General features: G+C 38.8%; 1 protein-coding gene across 3 annotated transcripts in view; it reads left to right on the top strand.

The window, feature by feature from the left end:
* Positions 1 to 20,247, top strand: part of GABA-B-R2 (gamma-aminobutyric acid type B receptor subunit 2) — a 159,095-nt gene that overhangs the window by 37,787 nt on the left and 101,061 nt on the right. For all 3 annotated transcript variants that reach the window (XM_089244337.1, XM_089244338.1, XM_089244335.1), the window contains exon 2: positions 18,429 to 18,566. In XM_089244337.1, the coding sequence (XP_089100463.1) occupies positions 18,429 to 18,566 (138 nt within the window). The remainder of the gene's footprint in view (positions 1 to 18,428; positions 18,567 to 20,247) is intronic.

Here is a 20,247-nt window from a genome sequence, read left to right as displayed (position 1 = left end):
AGTTTTACGGTTGTATACCTTTCTTAGTCGTGATGTCTTTGTAGTGAAAACTTATCTACGGGTTTTAATTAGGGGCATCTTAACCAGTTCGGGGGTTCGGAGCCTTATTATTTCTGGGGGGGGGGAGGGCATTCTTGAGCTAAAATTGATCTGGAGTTAAGAGAGGCTCTTGAAGTCTTTACGTGCTATAAGAAAATCAATGCCGAGTCTCTGGTGGTGAATTGGTAGCTAAATAATTCTACCCATCCTAATGAACGCACTGATTCATGAAGCGGCCATTGGCATGTGGTTGTGGTGATGGGCTCGCACTGCGAGAAATCGGGTTCGAACCTCCCTGGTGGCGCAGTGGAGGTAGGCTGATGTTGCTATTCGGTGGTTCCCACCTTCGAGTTGCAAATGTGAGCCTCATTAAAAAATCCCATCGGAGAAAGCAACAGATTTACACAACGGTAAAAATATTCAATCATTACAATTCATCCATAGTTTAAAAAACAAATGGCAGCACTAAAAGTTCACACGTAATATCAGATATGCACTCAGACTGTTGAATCAACATTATCTCTAGCAGAAAGCCTCCGCGCGAAGCTCGTGGCTTCACTGAGGAAGTCCATTTCGCCTATGGTCATTGGATATTCTTCATAAAGGATAAAGATATGCAATGTGTCGGCCTGCTATATTCGATGGCTGCAGGTGAAATGGACTTCTTCAGTGAAGTCAAAGTTTCGCGTGGAGGACTTTTGCTGTAGATGGTGTTGGTTGGGTAGGATACACATGCGCGCTTCCGGCACAACTCATTCGGTAGTAAATTGCCCATGGCGATAGACCTGAGTTGTTCTTGGTTTGGGAAGAAAAAGATAGTCGCAGATTCATATTCAAGTTTATACCATTAAAGATTGAATAATATTTTCAAACGATTTACGTGAAAGCAAAAAAGAGAGACTTCTTACGTACATTTGGTGCGAGAGCTGGTGATCGACTGGCGACATTAAGACACGAAACGCGCATGTTTCTGACAACATAAATATGTTAGAGCCATACATACACTCAGAACAGATTCCGGCATGTACCAAATGGTTAGAAATTCTCCAGAGGAACGTTTACGAGGTGCGTGTACGGTTAAGTAGTATTTGTTTCTCAAGGAAGTGCCCGTACTTTTTCCATTTCTTATTGATAAACTCGATCAGGACATCGATTGAATTGTCATCAAGTTGCCCCAGGGCAGCTGAAATGGTTGCACCATCGTTGCAACTGCTTGGTTTCTGACTCTGATTCGACCAACCAACGTTTCACTTAATCCATGGCTATACTCGTGCTATGCGCGAGTAGTGTGGCCGCTGCACCATTGGCAGTTACCGTCAAATGTTGGGGGCTAGAAGGTATTGGAAACAAATATTTGCGAATGACTATTTATCCGAAATGACTTTAGGAGTTCAATGTAGAATAATTTCTGATGCAACTAGTCCCATCGGTTTGGGAAATTCTCATTGATGACTGCTTTAGGTTTTCTGAATATTGTTTTGTGGTCTCCAAAAAACCGAATGAAATACACTTTTCACAGTTAAAAAGATTTCGTCATGTTCAGCTAGGGTCATTCTTCCGAGGTATTGTTCGTCATGGGCTGGGGAATGATGTACGACGGTTTTCGAGACCATGTCTTCAAAAGAATATAGAGGAAGTGTTGCAGAGAAAAGGTCACCAGGACACTACTAGTAGGTATGCAGGGTTTGAGCTATGAAGAAAGACTTGATTCTTTGAGATATGATCGCATTCAAGATTTTTTACTGGCATGGATAGGATGGATCATGAGTTGTTAATGCACCGTAAATCGAGTGCTTCGACGAGGGGACAACAGTATCGCTTGGTGTTATTCAATCCACACTTCCCCCCATAGTTTTCAAAAATAGATGATAGCACCGAAATTCACGTACAACACTAATATTATAGATATGAACTCAGCCCGTCCCGTTACGTACACATACACATACTTTCGGCACAACTCATTCGGTAGTAGATTGCCCTTGATTATAGACCGGAGTTGTCAAGGAAACAGTTATTTTCCGGATATGATACTGAGGTGAACTCGGAAAGAAAAGTCACCCGGGAGCCATTTCCTGAAGTTAAGAAAGGCTACTATTGCCTCTACTTCAGCGCCTCACCCCACAGGGCGTGAAATAAGGAAGGCAGGGTCATGTCTCCAGTGGTGTAGATGCTAGCATGCTTGCCCGGTATGCAAGACGGCCTGGGTTCGAGTCCCGGCGGAGACGTGATGACTTTTCTTTCCGAATTCACCTCAGTATCATATCCGGAAAATAACTTTTTCCTTGATATCTCGGGCTGAGAAAAAAAGCCACCTATCTCACTCTAGACCGGAGTTGTGTTTGGTTTGGAAGAAAGAAGCTATCGCTTGATTATAAAAGTCTCTCCGCAAATAGTAACCAGACCTTCAACACGATACTTACATGACATGAAAAGTCAAGCAATTGCCATTTTCTAAATATGGAAGGCAGATGGCAGAACCAAGAGAAAACTTCACGTTAGATTTACAACTCGTACATGAACGTTCTGACATTTACACCCGTTCTTTAGAAATTCTATATAGCAGCCGTTCTCTCAACCTTTTTTGACTCGCGGAGCCCTTTTAAGTAAAACAATTCTATGGCGGAGCCCCGTTGGCCAATTTTTTAATCATTCATGAAAGTTACTGATTTATTTTTACTATTTAAAAATATTTATAATTATTTTTTTTTACATATTTTTAAATAGTAAAAATATTATATCAGTAACTTTGATGAATGATTAAAAAATTGGCCTACGGGGCTCCGCCATAGAATTGTTTTACTTAAAAGGGCTCCGCGAGTCAAAAAAGGTTGAGAGAACAGTTGCTATATAGAATTTCTATAGAACGGGGCGAGCGGCCGCGGAGCCCCTGGAGAGTGCACAAGGAGCCCCAAGGGCTCCGCGGAGCACCGGTTGAGAACTGTTGCTATAGAGGAACATGGACGGGGTGCATGTGTGGTTTTGTAGTAGTAGTATAACACGAACGAAATGATTCACGATTTTCTTTAAGAACTTTTTTTTGTTTACACCTCGGTTTTTCACTATTCTTATCTGCTGATTCGTTAGTAAATATGTGTTAAAGAAAACGGCCAACCCACGACTTTTTGCTCAAAATAACATCCGAGGTTCTCCAAGAATTTTTAACCCCTTTACGATTGCGGACGAAATATTTCGTCCAAACTGCAGTGGAATAACTTCAATGCAGTTCTCTGCGTTTTCTCCCCTCATCATCGTGGAACTTTATTGTAACCCTTTGAACTAAAGTTGTTTTTTTTCTATACCACAGTGAGTGATCCCCCCCCCCATTTTATGTCTCTCTACTTTGTACATGTAAGAGCGAGAGAGAACACATAGGGCGAGGGTGAAAAAATAATCTAATATATATGCTCTTTTATCTACTTATCTCTGTTATACTGTTCTTCTTTTTTTATTTATATTTCTTCCCTTTTCTATTTTTCCTTTCTCCTATCTTCTTTTTCTAATGCACGTTTAGGTTACAAGGTTACCAGATTTATCACGGATTTGTCAAATAGAGATCGTCCAGATTTGTTCCAAAAGTTTGTACGTGAAGAGAGTCAAACAGTGTCATAGACCTATCTCAATATTCTTTTCAATTTCCCGAAAAGCTAATCGATGCATTTTTTTTTAAAGTAAGGAACATGCTTTGTTCTATCGAGATAGTTTTTTTAACTCGTCCCATTCTTCACAAATCGACCGCTTTGCGGAAAAACATTCACTTCAAATGATCTGAGAAACTTCATAAACATAATGACTAGCAATAACGATATACAAGTAAGGAAAATGACGCAAGATGGATGGAGGGACATTTTCTCCAATTGCATATTGCAGTGATAATCGAAACAAGAAAGAAAATGTTTCCTAAAGTATTGTGAGTTTTTTGAGATATTATTTCTCATCCCATTAGGTGTGATTCATTATCTCAAATTACACCTTTCACCAAATCTGTACGTTTAAAGAAGTGAAGACAGTTCGGTTTAAATTTTTATTCAAGATATACAGAAGACTGGATGTTGTGAAGATATTTATTATTTGAGATGTTAATTTTTTAAGGAAGGAAAAACTCATCTCTGTCTCTACCGGGAGTCGAACCCGGGTCCCTCGATTGCCGGATGAGTGCTCTGACCACTAAGCTACAGAGGAGATAGAGATTTTCCTTCGCTGGAGCGTATATATGCCGAACGGAACCGTGCAATGGACGGTGAAACCGATCAGCTAATAGCTCATGGACGACGAGCCACGAGAGGGCTATATATATGACATGAACGTCGCTCTCCACTTGTTAATACAAGAGGGACCCGGGTTCGACTCCCGGTAAAGGCAGAGATGAGTTTCTTCCTTCCTTAAAAAATTAACATCTCAAATAATAAATATCTTCACAACATCCAGTCTTCTGTATATCTTGTATTAACAAGTGGAGAGCGACATTCATGTCATAAATTTTTATTGTCAAGTCTCGTAATATTCAATAATGGTCGTTATAATATTGTACCACACTGTATACAACCCTAATTATGATTGTTTATATTAACTAACATTCAAGGTACATTGTGGCACGTTGCATTTTTATTCTTGCTCTTGGTGCAAAGAAGGAAAGGTTATCAATCGGAACAAGAAAGAAAGCAAGGCAATAAAGCTGAAATTGAAAATAATGTCCATAAAAAGTGAGAGGGTTTCTCTAACAAAGAGAGTGACTTTCTGAACAGAGAGTGAAGCCGAACCTATGAAGAACAGGCCTGGCTTATTTTAAATACGTATGGATCAGGTGGTTTATCTAGTCAAAAAGTTTATAGTTTTCCATCTTATTTTTATTTTTTCAGTCGTACACGATCCAAGCTTCATCGACTATTGCTAATTTCAGCCATTGCTCTAGTTGGGGGGGGGGGGGGTTTGCAAGTGGAGCAGTGGTAAGATGCTCTTCCACCATCATGAAGGCTAAATCAGGTTCGCAGGTTGGATCCCTTGGGAGTGCATAAATACGTTCTGTCCCTATCAGACCTGAGGCAACCACACTCAATAGTACCTTCTCAATATACTCTCACACACACACAAACCCTCTCCATGCTCAAAACGAGTACGGAAGTATAACATGACTTTTTACAGAGAGAAGGATTTCTGACCAACTCGATCGATACTTCAAGATTCCTCGGAGCTGATCAAATGCCCGAAATGAGCAAAAACCTGCCGGGAAACGATGGGTTTTGAACCTCAACAAAGAGTTTTAGAATGCTTACTTTGGTTACCGTGGTTCTCAAGCAACGTGTTTCAGACATGGTCATCCTTTTACAATGGTTTGTCATTTATCCTTAATGCTCCCAGTATACAGGGTGTTCTGTTAATGGACCGACAAACTCAGAGGGTTGTTAGCAGACATCAATAGGAACAAAAATTGCAATGGAACATTGAACCACGTTGAGAGGGTGAAAATCGCGAAAAACGCATGCAGATTTCGACGTCACGTTGGGACGACAAAAAGTACAATAATACTGTAACTACAAAGAGATTTATTTGATTAATTATTACGAGAGTTATTGGAAGTGGCAGCCGCTGACGTCATTGCACAGTCTACAACGACGTAACAACGATTCCCAGACGCACTCGAAGATATCAGGTATGCTTTCGATGCCATTCGCATAATTTACGTCGTCCGCAGCGCGTGATCCTACCCTAGCGCATTCGTTCCGCGACGCTGCATAGGTCAGATATTGTGAGCGAACCCACGAACGCATTCAGCGATCAACTGACATTCACCTTTCGTCTCCTCTCTCGACTCAGAGCCTGCATGCGTTTTTCGCGATTTTCACCCTCTCAACGTGGTTTGCGATACCATGTTCCATTGCAGTTTTTGTTCCTCTTGATGCCTACTAACTACCCTCTGAGTTTGTCGGTCCATTAACAGAACACCCTGTATAGAGAAAACACAGGACCGGGTATTTTTGCTAGTGCATATTTTGCAGTTTTTCGTGGGTATAGCAGAAAAATGTCTATCTATATTAGAGAAATAATCATGTTTGTTTGGGTTCATAGAACAGTCTCGTGACAATCAAGATTTCCGCGTGAAGTAAAATGATGTTGAAACCTCTGCACTAATGGATGGTCATCTTGCGCGGTGTTTGGTGCTGGAGAATAGTGCGGATGCAGTATCAATATATTCATACGTTATAATAGGTTTGAAAAAAATTCTAACGAAAATTAACGAAGAGAAAAATTTTGTTTTATACATACACGACGAATTTTTCACCCCAGTAATCTTTTTGACAGCGTAATGGAATTTTTGTCATTACGAATTCTAATTGGCTGCCAAAAATAATCTTTCTTATCATTATTAAGTCAGATTTTCCAACTCACAACGATGTGATAGACGATAGTCGCATTAATCTTTGAGACAATGAACGAGGAGAAAGTCTGATCTAACGCGTGTCGTCTTCAATCGTACCTCGTGTTAAATTAATCCATGATTAAAAAAAAAATTGGGATCACCTTTGGTCAAAAGAAACATGAAAAAGAGAAGAAAATATATATGCATATGAGAATCGTGTGTGTATATGGCGATCGATGAGCGGCGAAGAATGGAGAAAAGTAAGTGTATTAGTATCCGGTGCCGGGAGACGTGATTGCTGTTGCGAACGACTTCACTTATTCTCTTCGAATTTGACGATAATAGGCTTTTTCACTTTGGATGATCATGTTAATTTCCGGATCGAGAGCACTGTTTCACTGAAATTATCCAATTACGTGACGAAAGTTTCGTCAATCTATTCTCGCTTTACTTGGAGTTTCGTCGTCTTGGATGTCTCTGGAGTAAATCTTTAGAAGATAATCACAAAAACAAAAAGAGAAAAAAAAAGAGATAATTGGAGGGTATTTTGTGAATCAAAAGTTTGAAAAATAAAATAATTACGAAACTTCATTGGAAACAGCGTCTTTTTACGCGCCGTTTTTTTTTTTTTTTTTTTTTTTTATGAATTTAATCAAACCCTACCACAGTCGACGCTCGTTATAACAACACCCATTGTTCCACAGCAAAGGACGTTATATTGGGAGATCGTTATACAAAAATTTGAGAAAAAAACCTTCTTAACACTCGAGTGTACGGGTTGGATATCTGCGAGACCCATTAACATGCATTTCTCTCCTTTACCGACAAATGACAGAAACAATTTTCAAGATATTCTCTTTAGTTTCTTATTCAAACCTACAGCGTCAACTTTGGACGTGGTAGCTATTTTTCTTCCGGAACTGTTGAAAGATTTATCTTTATCTGGGTTTATAATTTGTACAGCCCGAATTATATGCACTAAAAAAGTATCCAAAATATGCACTTAAAAATCTTGTAAAAATTCTGAAATATGTACCAAAAATGGGAAAATATGCGTTAAAAAAAATCAGCATGCAAAGGCTATGTTATTAAAATTCATATTTTCTATTTCTTAGTGCATATTAATTTACAGAAAAGGTATCCTCACCATATCTATAGTCTATACTGCATATACAAATAACTTCTACAAGCGCGGATCGAAGAAAATGTGTCAGGAGGGGGCGATTTGTTGGATGATAACGTATTTCACGGGAAAGACCAATTCCCCCTCCCCCCCCCCCCCCATATCGTTCGGCTCTTTGGGAGGGGATTCACGCCTAAACTTCTACATATTCTTCATTTACGCATTTTGAATTTCTAGTAAGTTGTAACTGTTCAGTAACAATATAACCAATGATAAACAAATTTCAACACTATTTCTAATAAAAAAAATTTAACAGTTTTGACATATCTCTGGAACCAGTGTTACAATGAAACGGTAGATATTTGGAAAATAAAGTATTACAAACATCTCACCTCCCACCTCCGGGAAAAAAAACCCGATGCTATGAAAAAAATATGAGCGATATTTATTTGAAAACTATTAAAAAAGTGACTGAGCGCTTAAATAAACCTTAAAAAATATGCACTTATTCCGAAAATCTAAGAGTAGATCAACTTCTCCCAAGAATATTAAGAAGTCACCAACGAATAAGGTGAATACATGAAAAATACAAAAACTCCTAATGCATTTCGACACACAGTAGGTGTCATCTTCAGAGGAAAAAATATTTAACCACTAATCGCTCTGACCGAGGATCCCACTTGAGTTTAATGCCAAATCTCAATTCTCGAGAGACTACACTTTCTTTCATCCGAGCAATTGCGAATGACGGGATCAACGCCAAGATCGTTGACGAAATAAGTAATATAATAACTCTTGAAACCGGCACGAGGAACCACTTTAGTAAACATTGCAGATAGGGCACTCAAAGAAAGTGTAATCATACCCTACGACTCAATACTCTCACTGAAGATCAAACCCATTCTCAAAAAGTTTAACCTGTGGCCCTGCGATCGTCACAGTACCACCCCCCCCCCACACACACACACAGAAGCGCGCACTTTTTTGTGACGATCGCAGCGGCACAAACCTAACAACCATAGGTGTGACTACTAAAAAACTTCGGTTTCATGGCACCTACAAATGCTATACCACAGAATAAACAATGGATCATTTATTACCTCCCATGTGGTGATTGCCCTCTTGGTTATACAGGACAGACAAGGAGACCCATAAAAGCAAGATTAACCTCTTTACGATCAGAGACGTAATATTGCGTCGAAATGCTAGAGGAATGAATTCCTTCAAACTGTGTGACTATTTCTTCAACCTCTTTTTTACCTCAACGCGAAGCAACCCTACGAAACAAAGTTGCGTGCGTGCATTGTGAGTGTTCCCCCTGTTCTCAATTTTTTCTTCCTCGTTCTCCACGGCACCCTCTCCCCTCCGCCAATTTACCGTCTTTGTAGAGATGAGTGAATATTGATTCTGTACGTATGAGAAGAATTTTTTTTCCCTCAAAAACTATCAGATATATATATATATATATGTCGCGTGCATTTAGCAAATTTTGAGAGATTGTTTATTCAGAAAAATATGTGCTGAGTTAAAATATTTACCAAGCATACATTTTGATTTACACACTGTTAGAATACTTGAAACAAGAAAATGCAAGTACAACAGAGCAGGGGAAAAAAAGTCACAACATTTTTCCATCTTTGGCATACCCTCCAACCCAAACCGCGATTCCCTATTGGCAACATAGGCACCGGATGCCACCCTTGTTTCTTTCTTTAATTTCTTTTCCTTTATTCACGTGGGTACCAGGCCACCACATTTATCGCCTATACGTCTAATACAGATCATTCAAATTTATCGCCAGCTTCTCGTACGGGAAGTTGTTAAATGAGCACATTTGCTGTGTTAAGAATCAGGAATGTGAAAAATCGACCATCGCCGCTCATTATTGGCAAGAGGACCATAGATTCAAGTTTTTCAGGAAGTGAGAGTTCTTCACAAAGTCAAATCCACAGTTGATTTAGGTTTTTACGATGGCACTTACACTCATGTCCATAAATTGAGGATAATGCCAGCTCCGGCAAATAAAGGTTCAGAAAAAAAACAAACGTTACTTATTCATAAAGCCCATTTATTAAACAAAAAGATAAACAAAAAAACGATGGTGTATGTATGATACCATTCATAAAAACTACGATTTTTGCTCCCTGGAGCAATTGTAAAAAATATCTCCTTTACAAAAACTTACTATTACATGGTTGGTATGATGGTAGATACATTGTATGTCTCCCATGCGATGAAATACAGTCCGTACAACGCCTAGGCATGCTGAGTATCAAATTATCGATCTGATCTTGGGAAAGATCACTCCACTCAGCAAGCAATGCTCTCCGAAGTTCCGGTACACATGTAGGAGGTGGTTCAAGTCAGGTGAGAATGCTGGCCATTCCATACGGGTTATATCCTCAGATTCAAGGCATTCGTTTACGATGTTTCTCGGTGAGGATGGGCGTTGTCATCCATAAACACAAATTCTACGCCCATGGCACCCCTAAACAAACGTACATGTTGTTCCAGAATGATGTCCCGATAAATTTAGGCTTTCATGGTTCCGGTTTGAACATGCAGATCTGTTCTGGAACCCGGTATAATTCCACCCCAAACGAGCAATGCTGCACCACCGTAACGGTGTCGTTCAATGATGTTGTCTTGGTGGTAACGGGTGCCTGGCGTTCTCCATATGAAAGTCCGACGTGAATCAGACTGCAAGCTAAACCTGGACTCGTCGGAAAACATCACACAAGCCCACTGTGACGATGTCCACGTTGCATGTTCTCTACTCCAGGCTAATCGCTGCCAACAGTGAGTTGCCGTGAGCGGAACACATCTGACAGGCCTGCGAGCATATAGACCGATATCTCCCAAACGTCTGTACACGGTTTGCCTTGAAACTGTGGTACCCGTGGCTGCAGATAGCTGACGAGACAGGTCGGGTGCTGTGCTCCGTCTGCTTCTTTTGGCAGTTACTGCCAAATACCGGTCTTCATTCGGCGTTGTAACTCGGGTGCGACCTGTACTGTAACGTCTACTGCCATTTCCGTTATCTTGGAATCGTTGCCAAAGCCTAGAGATGACACTTTGGGCAATTCCAAGTTCCTCGGATACTTCCATCTGAGTACGCCCACATTCCAGGTGGCCGATAATTCTACCACGTAAAAAATCATCCACATGCTTCCTCTGTGGGCATTCGCTTATGGCACTGAGCGCCTTACAGAACTCTTGTGAACAATTTCACTTCTTTGCCACCATTCCTTATATACCCCCCCCCCCTCTTACACTCTCGTCATTGTGACGTACTATCGGCATCATCTGGTGGCTTCCTGAAATTTGCATATCATTCTTGCAGATGCGTGTGATAATTCTACAGGTGAAATTTTTACTTTAGACTTCGATTTCCGTGTGATTCTGAATTATCCTTAATTTATGGACATGAGTGTATATCCGCGGCTTTCAATATTAGTAAAGGATAATAAATCTACATTACCAGTCTCGCAATGCCATGGTTAAATTCGTTACGAGCGGGAATTCTAAGAAAATTCGAATAGACCAATCTGGTAGCTCCATTCCGCAAGCGTCCAGTGAGGACGCTGCATTAGTATCACATGCAGGCTCGCAGCTTCATTCTGACCACGACGTTTGAAGTGAATAGACGAACTTTATTCCGCTGAACAACTGAGAGTTGAGATTTGGCATTCAACCCAAGTGGGATCCTCGGTCAGCGTGTGTGATTAGTGGTTAAATATTTTTTCCTCTGAAGACGACACCCACTGTGGGTCGAAATGCATTAGGAGTTTTGTATTTTTTGTGTATTTGCCTTATTCGTTGGTGACTTCTAATATTCTGAAAATTCTTTGATTTTGTGCATTAATGCTAAAAAAGCCAAAATATGCAAATGCATGTGCACATATGCATTTGTATATAATAAGGACTCTAATAATTTCATGTCATATAAGGTCCATTATTAGTATTGAAAACTGATTAAAAAAACTAATTCTCCTCCAAACAAGGTTTTCTTTGATCGTTGAGATAAATGACGTCAATAATCTTAAAATTATTATTGGTAATTGTTATTTCCCTCCGAAAGGTGAATATGATTCATTTTTTAAAGATTTCCTTTAAAGAGTACCTTCTCTGAAATTAGTGAAAATTATGAACATGCAATTTTGCTTGGTGATGTGAATGCAAGAGTGGGAAATAGACTACACTATCCAATGCTGGAATCGGATGAAATCATTTACCACAAATCGATGGATGAATATTCAAATAGGCGAGGTAATTTATTGCTTGATTTCGCGATTTCAAATAACCTTGTATTAGTGAACGGATCGACACCATCTGATTCTAACGGCAACTTTAAGGTACGTCCACACTCACCAACAAGTTTAGCAACAGCAACATGTTGCTCAACACGTGCTGCGTTACTTTTTATATAAGTTTTGTGGACGTGTTCTGCGTTTTGTTGCTCAACTTTTCAAAGTTGCAGAACACGTCGCGACATTCATATACAAAGCTTGTTGCTCAACTTATTGCTGAGTGTGGACGTACCTTAACATTTCTGAGTTTTAATGGTGCTAGTGTCATATAGATATGTCCTTTATTTCTGAAGATCTTTATCTAAATTACTTTTAGTTGATTTTGCAGTAGGTGATTCCCATATTCACATATTAGGATGGAGGTATGTTTTAAAAGCAATTGAGCTTTTAAAACATACCTCCATCCTAATATGTGTACATTCATCTTAACTAAACCCCGAAACTTCTCCAACTCCTAATCCCATCTCGTCTGCAATCACCACAAAATTTGTTAATCGCGACAGTACCCAATTGTCCGGGGAAAATATGTTGTAAAAAAGTTTGTACGTTTTTTTTTTGTTTTTTTTTTGACACAAAATAAAGTGTTCCAGACTCTGCCACGAAGCTGGGCTGGAAGAGATCTCGGCAACGGGATAAGTCCAGTGGCAAAGTTCTGGCGTTCATTCATTCAGTAGGTGATTCCCTCGCGTCTAATCATATGCCTGTCTGGGCAGTTTTTCATTCTATTAATGCTGACAGTAAGGAAAAAAAGTTGAAAACATCTGGGACAAAGGTGGAGTGGAACGAAGATCGGAGATCTGAATATGTATCTCAAATCTTAACGGATTCTTAAATGATTTAAACTATTCAGATCTAATATCAAATCCTTCTGTTTTTTTTCAACGCTTTGGTGGACTCGGCTGCGCAGACAGGCATGACAAGTACAATTGTATTTCCACTGCCCAAAGCGCATGTTTTGCACAATGATTGGTTTAATGCTGACAGCCGCTCAGCTAGGACCGAGCTTCGTTAATTGCTGCGTAGACTAAAACAAATATTCCTGTGAATTGACAGAAATTTTTAGACATTCCAAAAACAATTATAAAAGTATGTCGGAAGGCGAAATCTGAATATTTTAAGAAAGTAAAAATGATGCACTGTGTTTGTGTGTGCGCGCACGCACGCTAGCAGGGATTCTAAGACATTTTGGTCAATATTATCGAGAAATAAAAACAAGAACCGATCTTTTTTTAACGACATCCCAATAGATGTTTGGTACGAGCTTTTCAAATCAACATTTAAGTTAAGGCGCGTGTACACTAGCTTGCGGATCGTACAATGCAAGCATTCCCAAGCGTTCGCAATGCATTCAGTGGGTACGATTTCCGAAACGAATCATCATCATCAACGATGGCCCCATCCGAGAGCTGTTTCAACGCCATCTGTAGGTTTTGAGTGGCAGTAACAACTATTGAGGAACATGATACGATAAACGAATTTAAATGGCTATTAAAAAGGACGAATTTTATTTATTATGACTATTAAATTAAATGACTTTCGCGAAATAAGACGAGGGAAAAAAATGAAGGCTCTACGTACAAACACGCAAACCGATAACGACTCAGTCCAAACTAGAAGGAAGAATTCCTTTGTGTTCGTCGAAAAAACCGACTCCTATTGAATCAGTTCAAACAGATCAAGAATGATTCGTTAATCGTTCGCAACACCGTACAAATTACTTAACAACCGATTGCGAACGCTTGCATTGCACGATCCGCGCGCTAGTGTATACGCGCCTTTAGATGCTCAACCCCTGCTATATATGCTATTCCCAATAAAATTTCAGTTAATGAACTCGACGATCGGATCTCTATGAGTGAGATACATAGTCCTAAATATGGTCTGGAAAATGGTAAAGCTCATGATAACGATCTAATCATAAATGAGTTTCTGAAAGATATACCCTTGCCGATATAAAAATATATACTCTAATTTAAATTTTTAATAATTTCCTTGCAAATTCAAATATTCCGGAAGAATGGGTAGAAGTGATAATTCTTCATATTTTTAAGAAAAGGCGATCCTTGTCTCCCTATTAATTTTAGACCAATTTCTTTAGTTTCTTGAGTTTTTAAGTCATGCACTTGGATTTTAAATAACCGTTTGGCTATACGAACAAAATATTTTGCCCGAAGAACAAGCAGGCTTTAGAAAAAAATATAGTGTACCGAACAAATATTTTCTCGTCCTTAACTATTTGATATAAGAGAAACTATCGAAACGTCGTGGTCGTTTGTTTTTTTAATTTTTGTGCATTTCGAAAATGCTTTTGGTAGTTTCAATCTTGGTATCTTAGTTTATGTGCTGGTTATTATATGGCTCGGTCTGAGTACCTGCTTTGTCAACCTGATTAAATATATTTATAAAAAGGCCCAGTTACTCGTGAGAACCGAATCTGGTTTGACGGATCACATTGATGTCAAGAAGGGTCTGTTGAGCCCAAAGTTGTTTTCATTGTACATTATTGAACTTATTGACCGACTAAATAAATCAACTATTGCCTCTGTCCAACTCTATAGAGACACATCCGTACATACGTTACTGTTCGCTGATGTCTGGTGCAGTCTGTTCGCTGGTCATACTTGCAGATTCATCCGTGAACTTGCAGAAGAAAATTGATATTTTGAGCACCTTTTGTTTGGACTTTCATCTGTCAATTAATACGAGCAAAACAAAGGTTATGGTTTGTAGACGCGGTGAACGCTTGACAAAACACGAGCGTTGGTTCTACAGGAGCGAAAAGCTGGAAGTGGTGTCAAATTACGCGTATATTTGGGGTTCAATGTTTTTGATTTGGTTCATTTGCCACTGCAAAAAGTGTATTTGCAGCAAAAGCCAAGGCAGCGGTCAAACGTTCCTGGCTGATTTTCACAAAGGTTTGTTCAGTGAAAGTTGCATTGTGTGTGGGAACTCTTTCATGCGTTAGTTCTATCAGTTCTCTCTTACGCGGCACCAGTATTTTGGGCATCAAGATTTTTAGATGACTTTTAACATATTTTTTCACTTTTTTTAGAAAGTTTTTTTGCCCTGCCCAAATATATTTACGGTTATCTCCTCCGTATTGAACTAGGTCAACCTCAGGTATCCGTCGTAATGAAAACATTCCTGCTCAAGTTCTCTATTTGCGAATTCTAAACATGAAAAGTAATAGATATATCTATACAAGAAGCTTCTAAATGACTACGATACCGAATTAAATCGGCATACACAGGATTTTCTCAGGGAAGGGGTTTAATTTCTTGGTTTTTCACTGGAAAATACCCTATCCTCCCAGCCCCGGTACGGTATCAAGTCATGGTATAAACATCTAGCAACAGGGCTATCCGATAAGATTCTACACGGGACTCTCAATATTGAATTTCTTGTGGAAATTTTTTTTTATCGGAATCGTCTTAGGCCCTCAAGCTGGGGTGTCGCGCTCTTAGTTACCTGTGTGCTGTGCGGTCAAGATGGATATCGCCGTGCTCTGAGCTACAAAATTTTTCTACATTCTTTACTTGGACAACTCCTTTCTTTTTTGATATCTCTGTGAATAGATTAAATTTCCTTTCTCTTTTTGTATTAAAACTTCCCCTATATCACCAACATAGGTGGAACCAGTGCTGTAACTAACCATTCCTGTGTCCTGTGCAAGAATTTGCATTCAGGCCCCTTCTGGGCCTTGTGCGGGTATACCTGCTGCACCTACCTACTTAAGGCTCTGGATGGAACTATAGGAATGCAGTGGATACCGTTTATACGACCTTCTTGAGTATCTCCTTTATGATACTCACATAAAGGAGATATTCCCCTATTAGTTTTTGATTCTTTAAAAAATGTTATCACATTTTTCGTTAGTAAACTTTGAAATTCAGTTGCCCCGAAAACTCCACCCAGTGATGTTTTGTTACTTTTCTTGCTCGTAATAACTAATCACCGGCGCGCTAATGCCCCTTATATTACTAAGAAAGTAGGGATAGTAATTACGCGTCCTGGTTATCACCGTACTCCTTTCAAACACGTAAATTGCTCATAAAACTTGACACGTGGACATTTTGTTTTCCTATGTTTTCTGCCACCTCGTTTGACAAATTGCCTACTTTGCCAAAATAATAATTGTAAAAACAATTGGATCTAATGTTTGATTTGTGAGAGAAATTAAAACTATGGATAGATTTGATGAAATAATTTGCAGAAGAAACTAATTTTCTATGCATTACATGGGGCTAGGAACGCAACCAGATAAACAATGAAATTTTGAAGTTATGGAGTGTACAAATGTCAGTTTTCCTGATCTCTCTCATTTTACTGGTACGGCTAATACACGATGTTCCAGCTGACCGTTATATTGGACTTTGACCAGAGAAATAGAGTTATTTCTCTGTTTCTCATTGAAAAAAATATTCCTCTCTTTACAAAATTACCTCTTCCCCTCAAAATTTTGGAGAGGAGTGAAATTATTCTTGAAAATTAATTTTTCCTATAAAACTAGTCACAATTTCTCTCTGTATATTTTAATGCTAAAATTTATAATTTATACGACAAATAACTTCAATTATGTCGATTCTGACTGGAACGCTAACGTGGCTGGAGATACGGAAGGGGGTACCACCCCAAGGGAAATAAAGTGTGAAGGAAAATAATTGCTGCTTTTTCTTAAATGTATGTTTACATTCTAATCCAATGTGTAAAAGGTACACTACATTTAAGTATTATATTATTACAGAAACTAAAAAGGAAAACAGGAATCATTCATCGAAACTTAATATTTTTACTCTACATCAATTACGCGCGTAAAGCAATACTGAGAAATTCGGATAGGCTTTCGTGGACGCATCCGCAAATTTATACGTAAAAGAGTCTATTTTAAGTTTTATTTATCTCCAAACGTTATCCCTCATCATTTGAATTCATCTGTATTAGTCGAGAAATTTCCTAACCAGTTGTCTGCTGAGTTTAAATTACATTCGATACAATGAAAAATTTTCACCTAAAAATTTTGAATTTCACTGCTGAAGACATTTCACAATTTTGATGGATTCCATTCCATCATTTCATTATTGTTATATACAGGGTGATTCAGAAAAGATGAGAAAAACTTTGAGAAGTGATAGTACACACCAATACAAACAATTGTCATCAAAGAATGCATGGTCTAACATGAAACGCAAACTCGCTAGCGCGTTTCGAAACAGCCGTTCCGCAAACGTGAAAACGGCATTCCTGTTGAAATTTATCGGAAGAAAAAGAACACCATGTATGCAAATGTAACCTGGGGAAGAAGAAGAAACCGTATGAAAATCTGCATCACTGTGAATAAAAGGCGCGGACTCAGTATTACTAAAGTGCGCCATTATCCCGTACGTTAAAACTGTTAAAATATTTGCAAGCTGGAATAACTTCCAGTGCTGACGTACACGTCTTTTATTCACTGTGACGCATATTTGCATACGGTTTCTTCTTACTAAACGAGACAAGCAGACCACAGAGGGCCCACCTGGGGGTCCCTTGCTGATATAAACGAAGCTCATTTGGCCGACCTAGCGGCGGCAAGCAAAATCTTAATAGAGAACAAAACTATCTTGCATTCACTGAAACCGAAACTGTGTTATCACGAACCCTACATGTGAGAGGGTAAAAGCTGTGCGCCGCATAGGTACAGCATTTTTTCTGATAGCATGTGGCTATTTGAAGTTTGAGCGGCCACATACATTTTTTGCAAGCGCAGTGCGACCCGTTATTAGTAAGGGACTATCATTGTGTGTCCGCAGTACATACTTAATTGATAACTGCTTTGCTTTTGTGTGTTTGGGCATGAATTAATTTTTCTTTTTACAAATATTCAAGGATTGTCACTATTAACAGAGGATTCTAGTATTCGAGGTAGCTCAGAATTCACTTCCTCTTGTTGACCGAGATACTTATTTTATTTATATTATTTAACGTAATTTTTATCAAAACGTCGCAAAGAGAAACGTTTAAAACTTTCGCAGGGATCAAAAATTACATAAATAAGGAAAATATCTACCTACTTTGACATGAAAAGCTGGAAAAAATGTTTATCGAATACATACGGATGTATCTTAATTTGTGCATACTGTTTAGTCCGTTCAACCGTGAGCTTTAATTTTTACCACGCAAAGGAGAAGGAAATAGGATTCTAGGAGCGTTTTAAAATAATTATTTTTTATATGCCTTTGATATTCTGCTCTCTTTTAATCTGCAAAGTATTCATTTATTTGTACAATTGTACTTGATAATGTTAGTAAAACGTTTTTAGCTGGTAATGTGTATCAGAATTAACGTGATCCTCACGTATGCCCAAGATATCTTTATGATCTGTCCAGGGAATTTGTTGGTAGACATCCATACCCGAGCCGGGATTCGAACCCAGACGTGCACAGTCAGAGGCTAGCTCCCTAATCACTCGACTGCCAGGCGGCTAAAGAGGCCTTGATATCATTTTTCAAGTTCGGAAACTTGCAGCGAACTGGTGAACGAAAGTTCACTGAACGCTTCAAATGTTTGAATATTATGAAAGTGCATTGTTATGTATATCGCTATGTTTTTTGTCTCGTTCCAGTGCGACGCCGCCGTGGGAATGAAAGCGTTTTTCGACATGTTGTCCAAGAAGCCACCGAAAGTGATGTTATTTGGAGCTGCCTGTACAGCTGTCACTGATCCGATAGCCAAGTCCTCACAGTTCTTCCAGTTGGTTCAGGCGAGTCTCTTTTTTTTCTCCCGGGAACGCATTTTTTTAAATCATGAGATATTCATTCGATATATTTATTTAAATATGGAACGCGGAATCAATATTTCGATTGCTAGTCAAATGCACGTTTCGAATTATCCAGCACGACGACATAAGTAACTGATGTAAACTTTTTAGAGCATATCTTACCAATCTCGCTTACGATGGACAAAAGTAAAACTCCGGCCAAGATCTAATTTGAGCCGCCTTTTCGTTCTCTAGTATAACAATACCAACAACAACTTTAACAATAATCGAGTAAAATGGTGACAATACAAAGGGGAAAAACAATCGATATATTTTTCCCTTTCGTTGTTGGAAACAGTTTGGATGAAGCGGAACATCTGTCACTAATATTCATCGAAACTCTTCCCACGCCAAGTGTCAGTTTCGGTTTGCTAATCAATAAATATCATCTACTGGAGAGACGCCATTTACAACATATCCTCTCTTTTATGGCTATCTCCCGTCCCCTTCGTCTTCCCCATACCCAGTCATATTTTATTGATTAAAAGGAAAAGTGGGAGGAGGGGTGATGATAACAAAAATTTATGAAATGTGTGATTTGCCTATTTATAACTATAGATTTCTGAATCGCTTGATATGAGTCCGGCGGAAAAGGCATAACTCGGTGACGATGTGTGCAAACAGTGAGACTTAGCAATCATAGGAGGGGGTCAAATTGGTGTAAGCCACATTTTCAACACTTCTGACCAGGTCGAGAAATACAATCTAGAAGTGATTAAACTGTTGAATGAAAAAAAAAGAACAATGTCTCAGCTTCAATAGTTTGCCACTAGATTGCGAAATCGAACATTTTTAGCATGGGACTCAATGAAAACAATTCTAGTAAAATCTGCTTCTCAAACTGAAGAGTAATCCTTTAAGCGGCACTCACGAGATATCTCGCCCCCTTAAACGCGTCTTATTTTAGAATCACCAAGTATATTATAAAAGCCCAGATCTATATACCTGTATATAAAATTGATTTTCTGTGTGGGTGTGTGTATGTTCTCTATACAAATCTACTATTTTAGATCGATCGTTACGAAATTTTGCGTATATACCAAATGGGACCCGACTTGAACGATAGACTACTTTAAAATTTCGTCCGAGCAGGGTAAATGCCCCAAATGAGCGAAAAACTGTCGGGCAACAATGGTTTTTGGACCTCAACAATCACTTTCCGAACGTTTACATTGGTTACCGTGGTTCCCTAGCAATGCGTTTCAGATGTGTATATGCCTTTACAATGGTTTGTCACTTCTTTAATGCTGCCAGTATATTTATGCCTTTGTAATGGTTTGCCACTTTTTCAATAGTCGTTAGAATCATCATCAGCATCACTTCGAGGGATAATCCCCATAGAAATCGGTGTTGAAATTGCCAATTTTACTGTAGAAATGTGGGAATTTAGTGGGGTTTCCTGCCAAATCAATAATTTTAAAAATTGTATTGAATTCCCGCTTTTTGAAGTATTGAGTTCGCTTAGGATACGAAGCCCAAAAAATTAAATATGCACTAATTAGCCGGACCTACTTTTGAGTTTGATATCCATGAAATAACATTGATTTAAACTTTTTATTTATATCTTCTCAAGCATGAAAATTAATGTAATGTCTTCATATTGTCTTTTAATATTCAACTGCAT

Source organism: Pholcus phalangioides, unplaced genomic scaffold, assembly GCF_987345545.1.
Source record: "Pholcus phalangioides strain wild (caught in Gottingen) unplaced genomic scaffold, Ppha-v1.0 ptg000015l_1, whole genome shotgun sequence".
NCBI classification, from domain to species: domain Eukaryota; kingdom Metazoa; phylum Arthropoda; class Arachnida; order Araneae; family Pholcidae; genus Pholcus; species Pholcus phalangioides.
The sequence above is the reverse complement of the archived record's forward strand: the minus strand, read 5'-3'. Positions and strand labels throughout refer to the sequence as shown.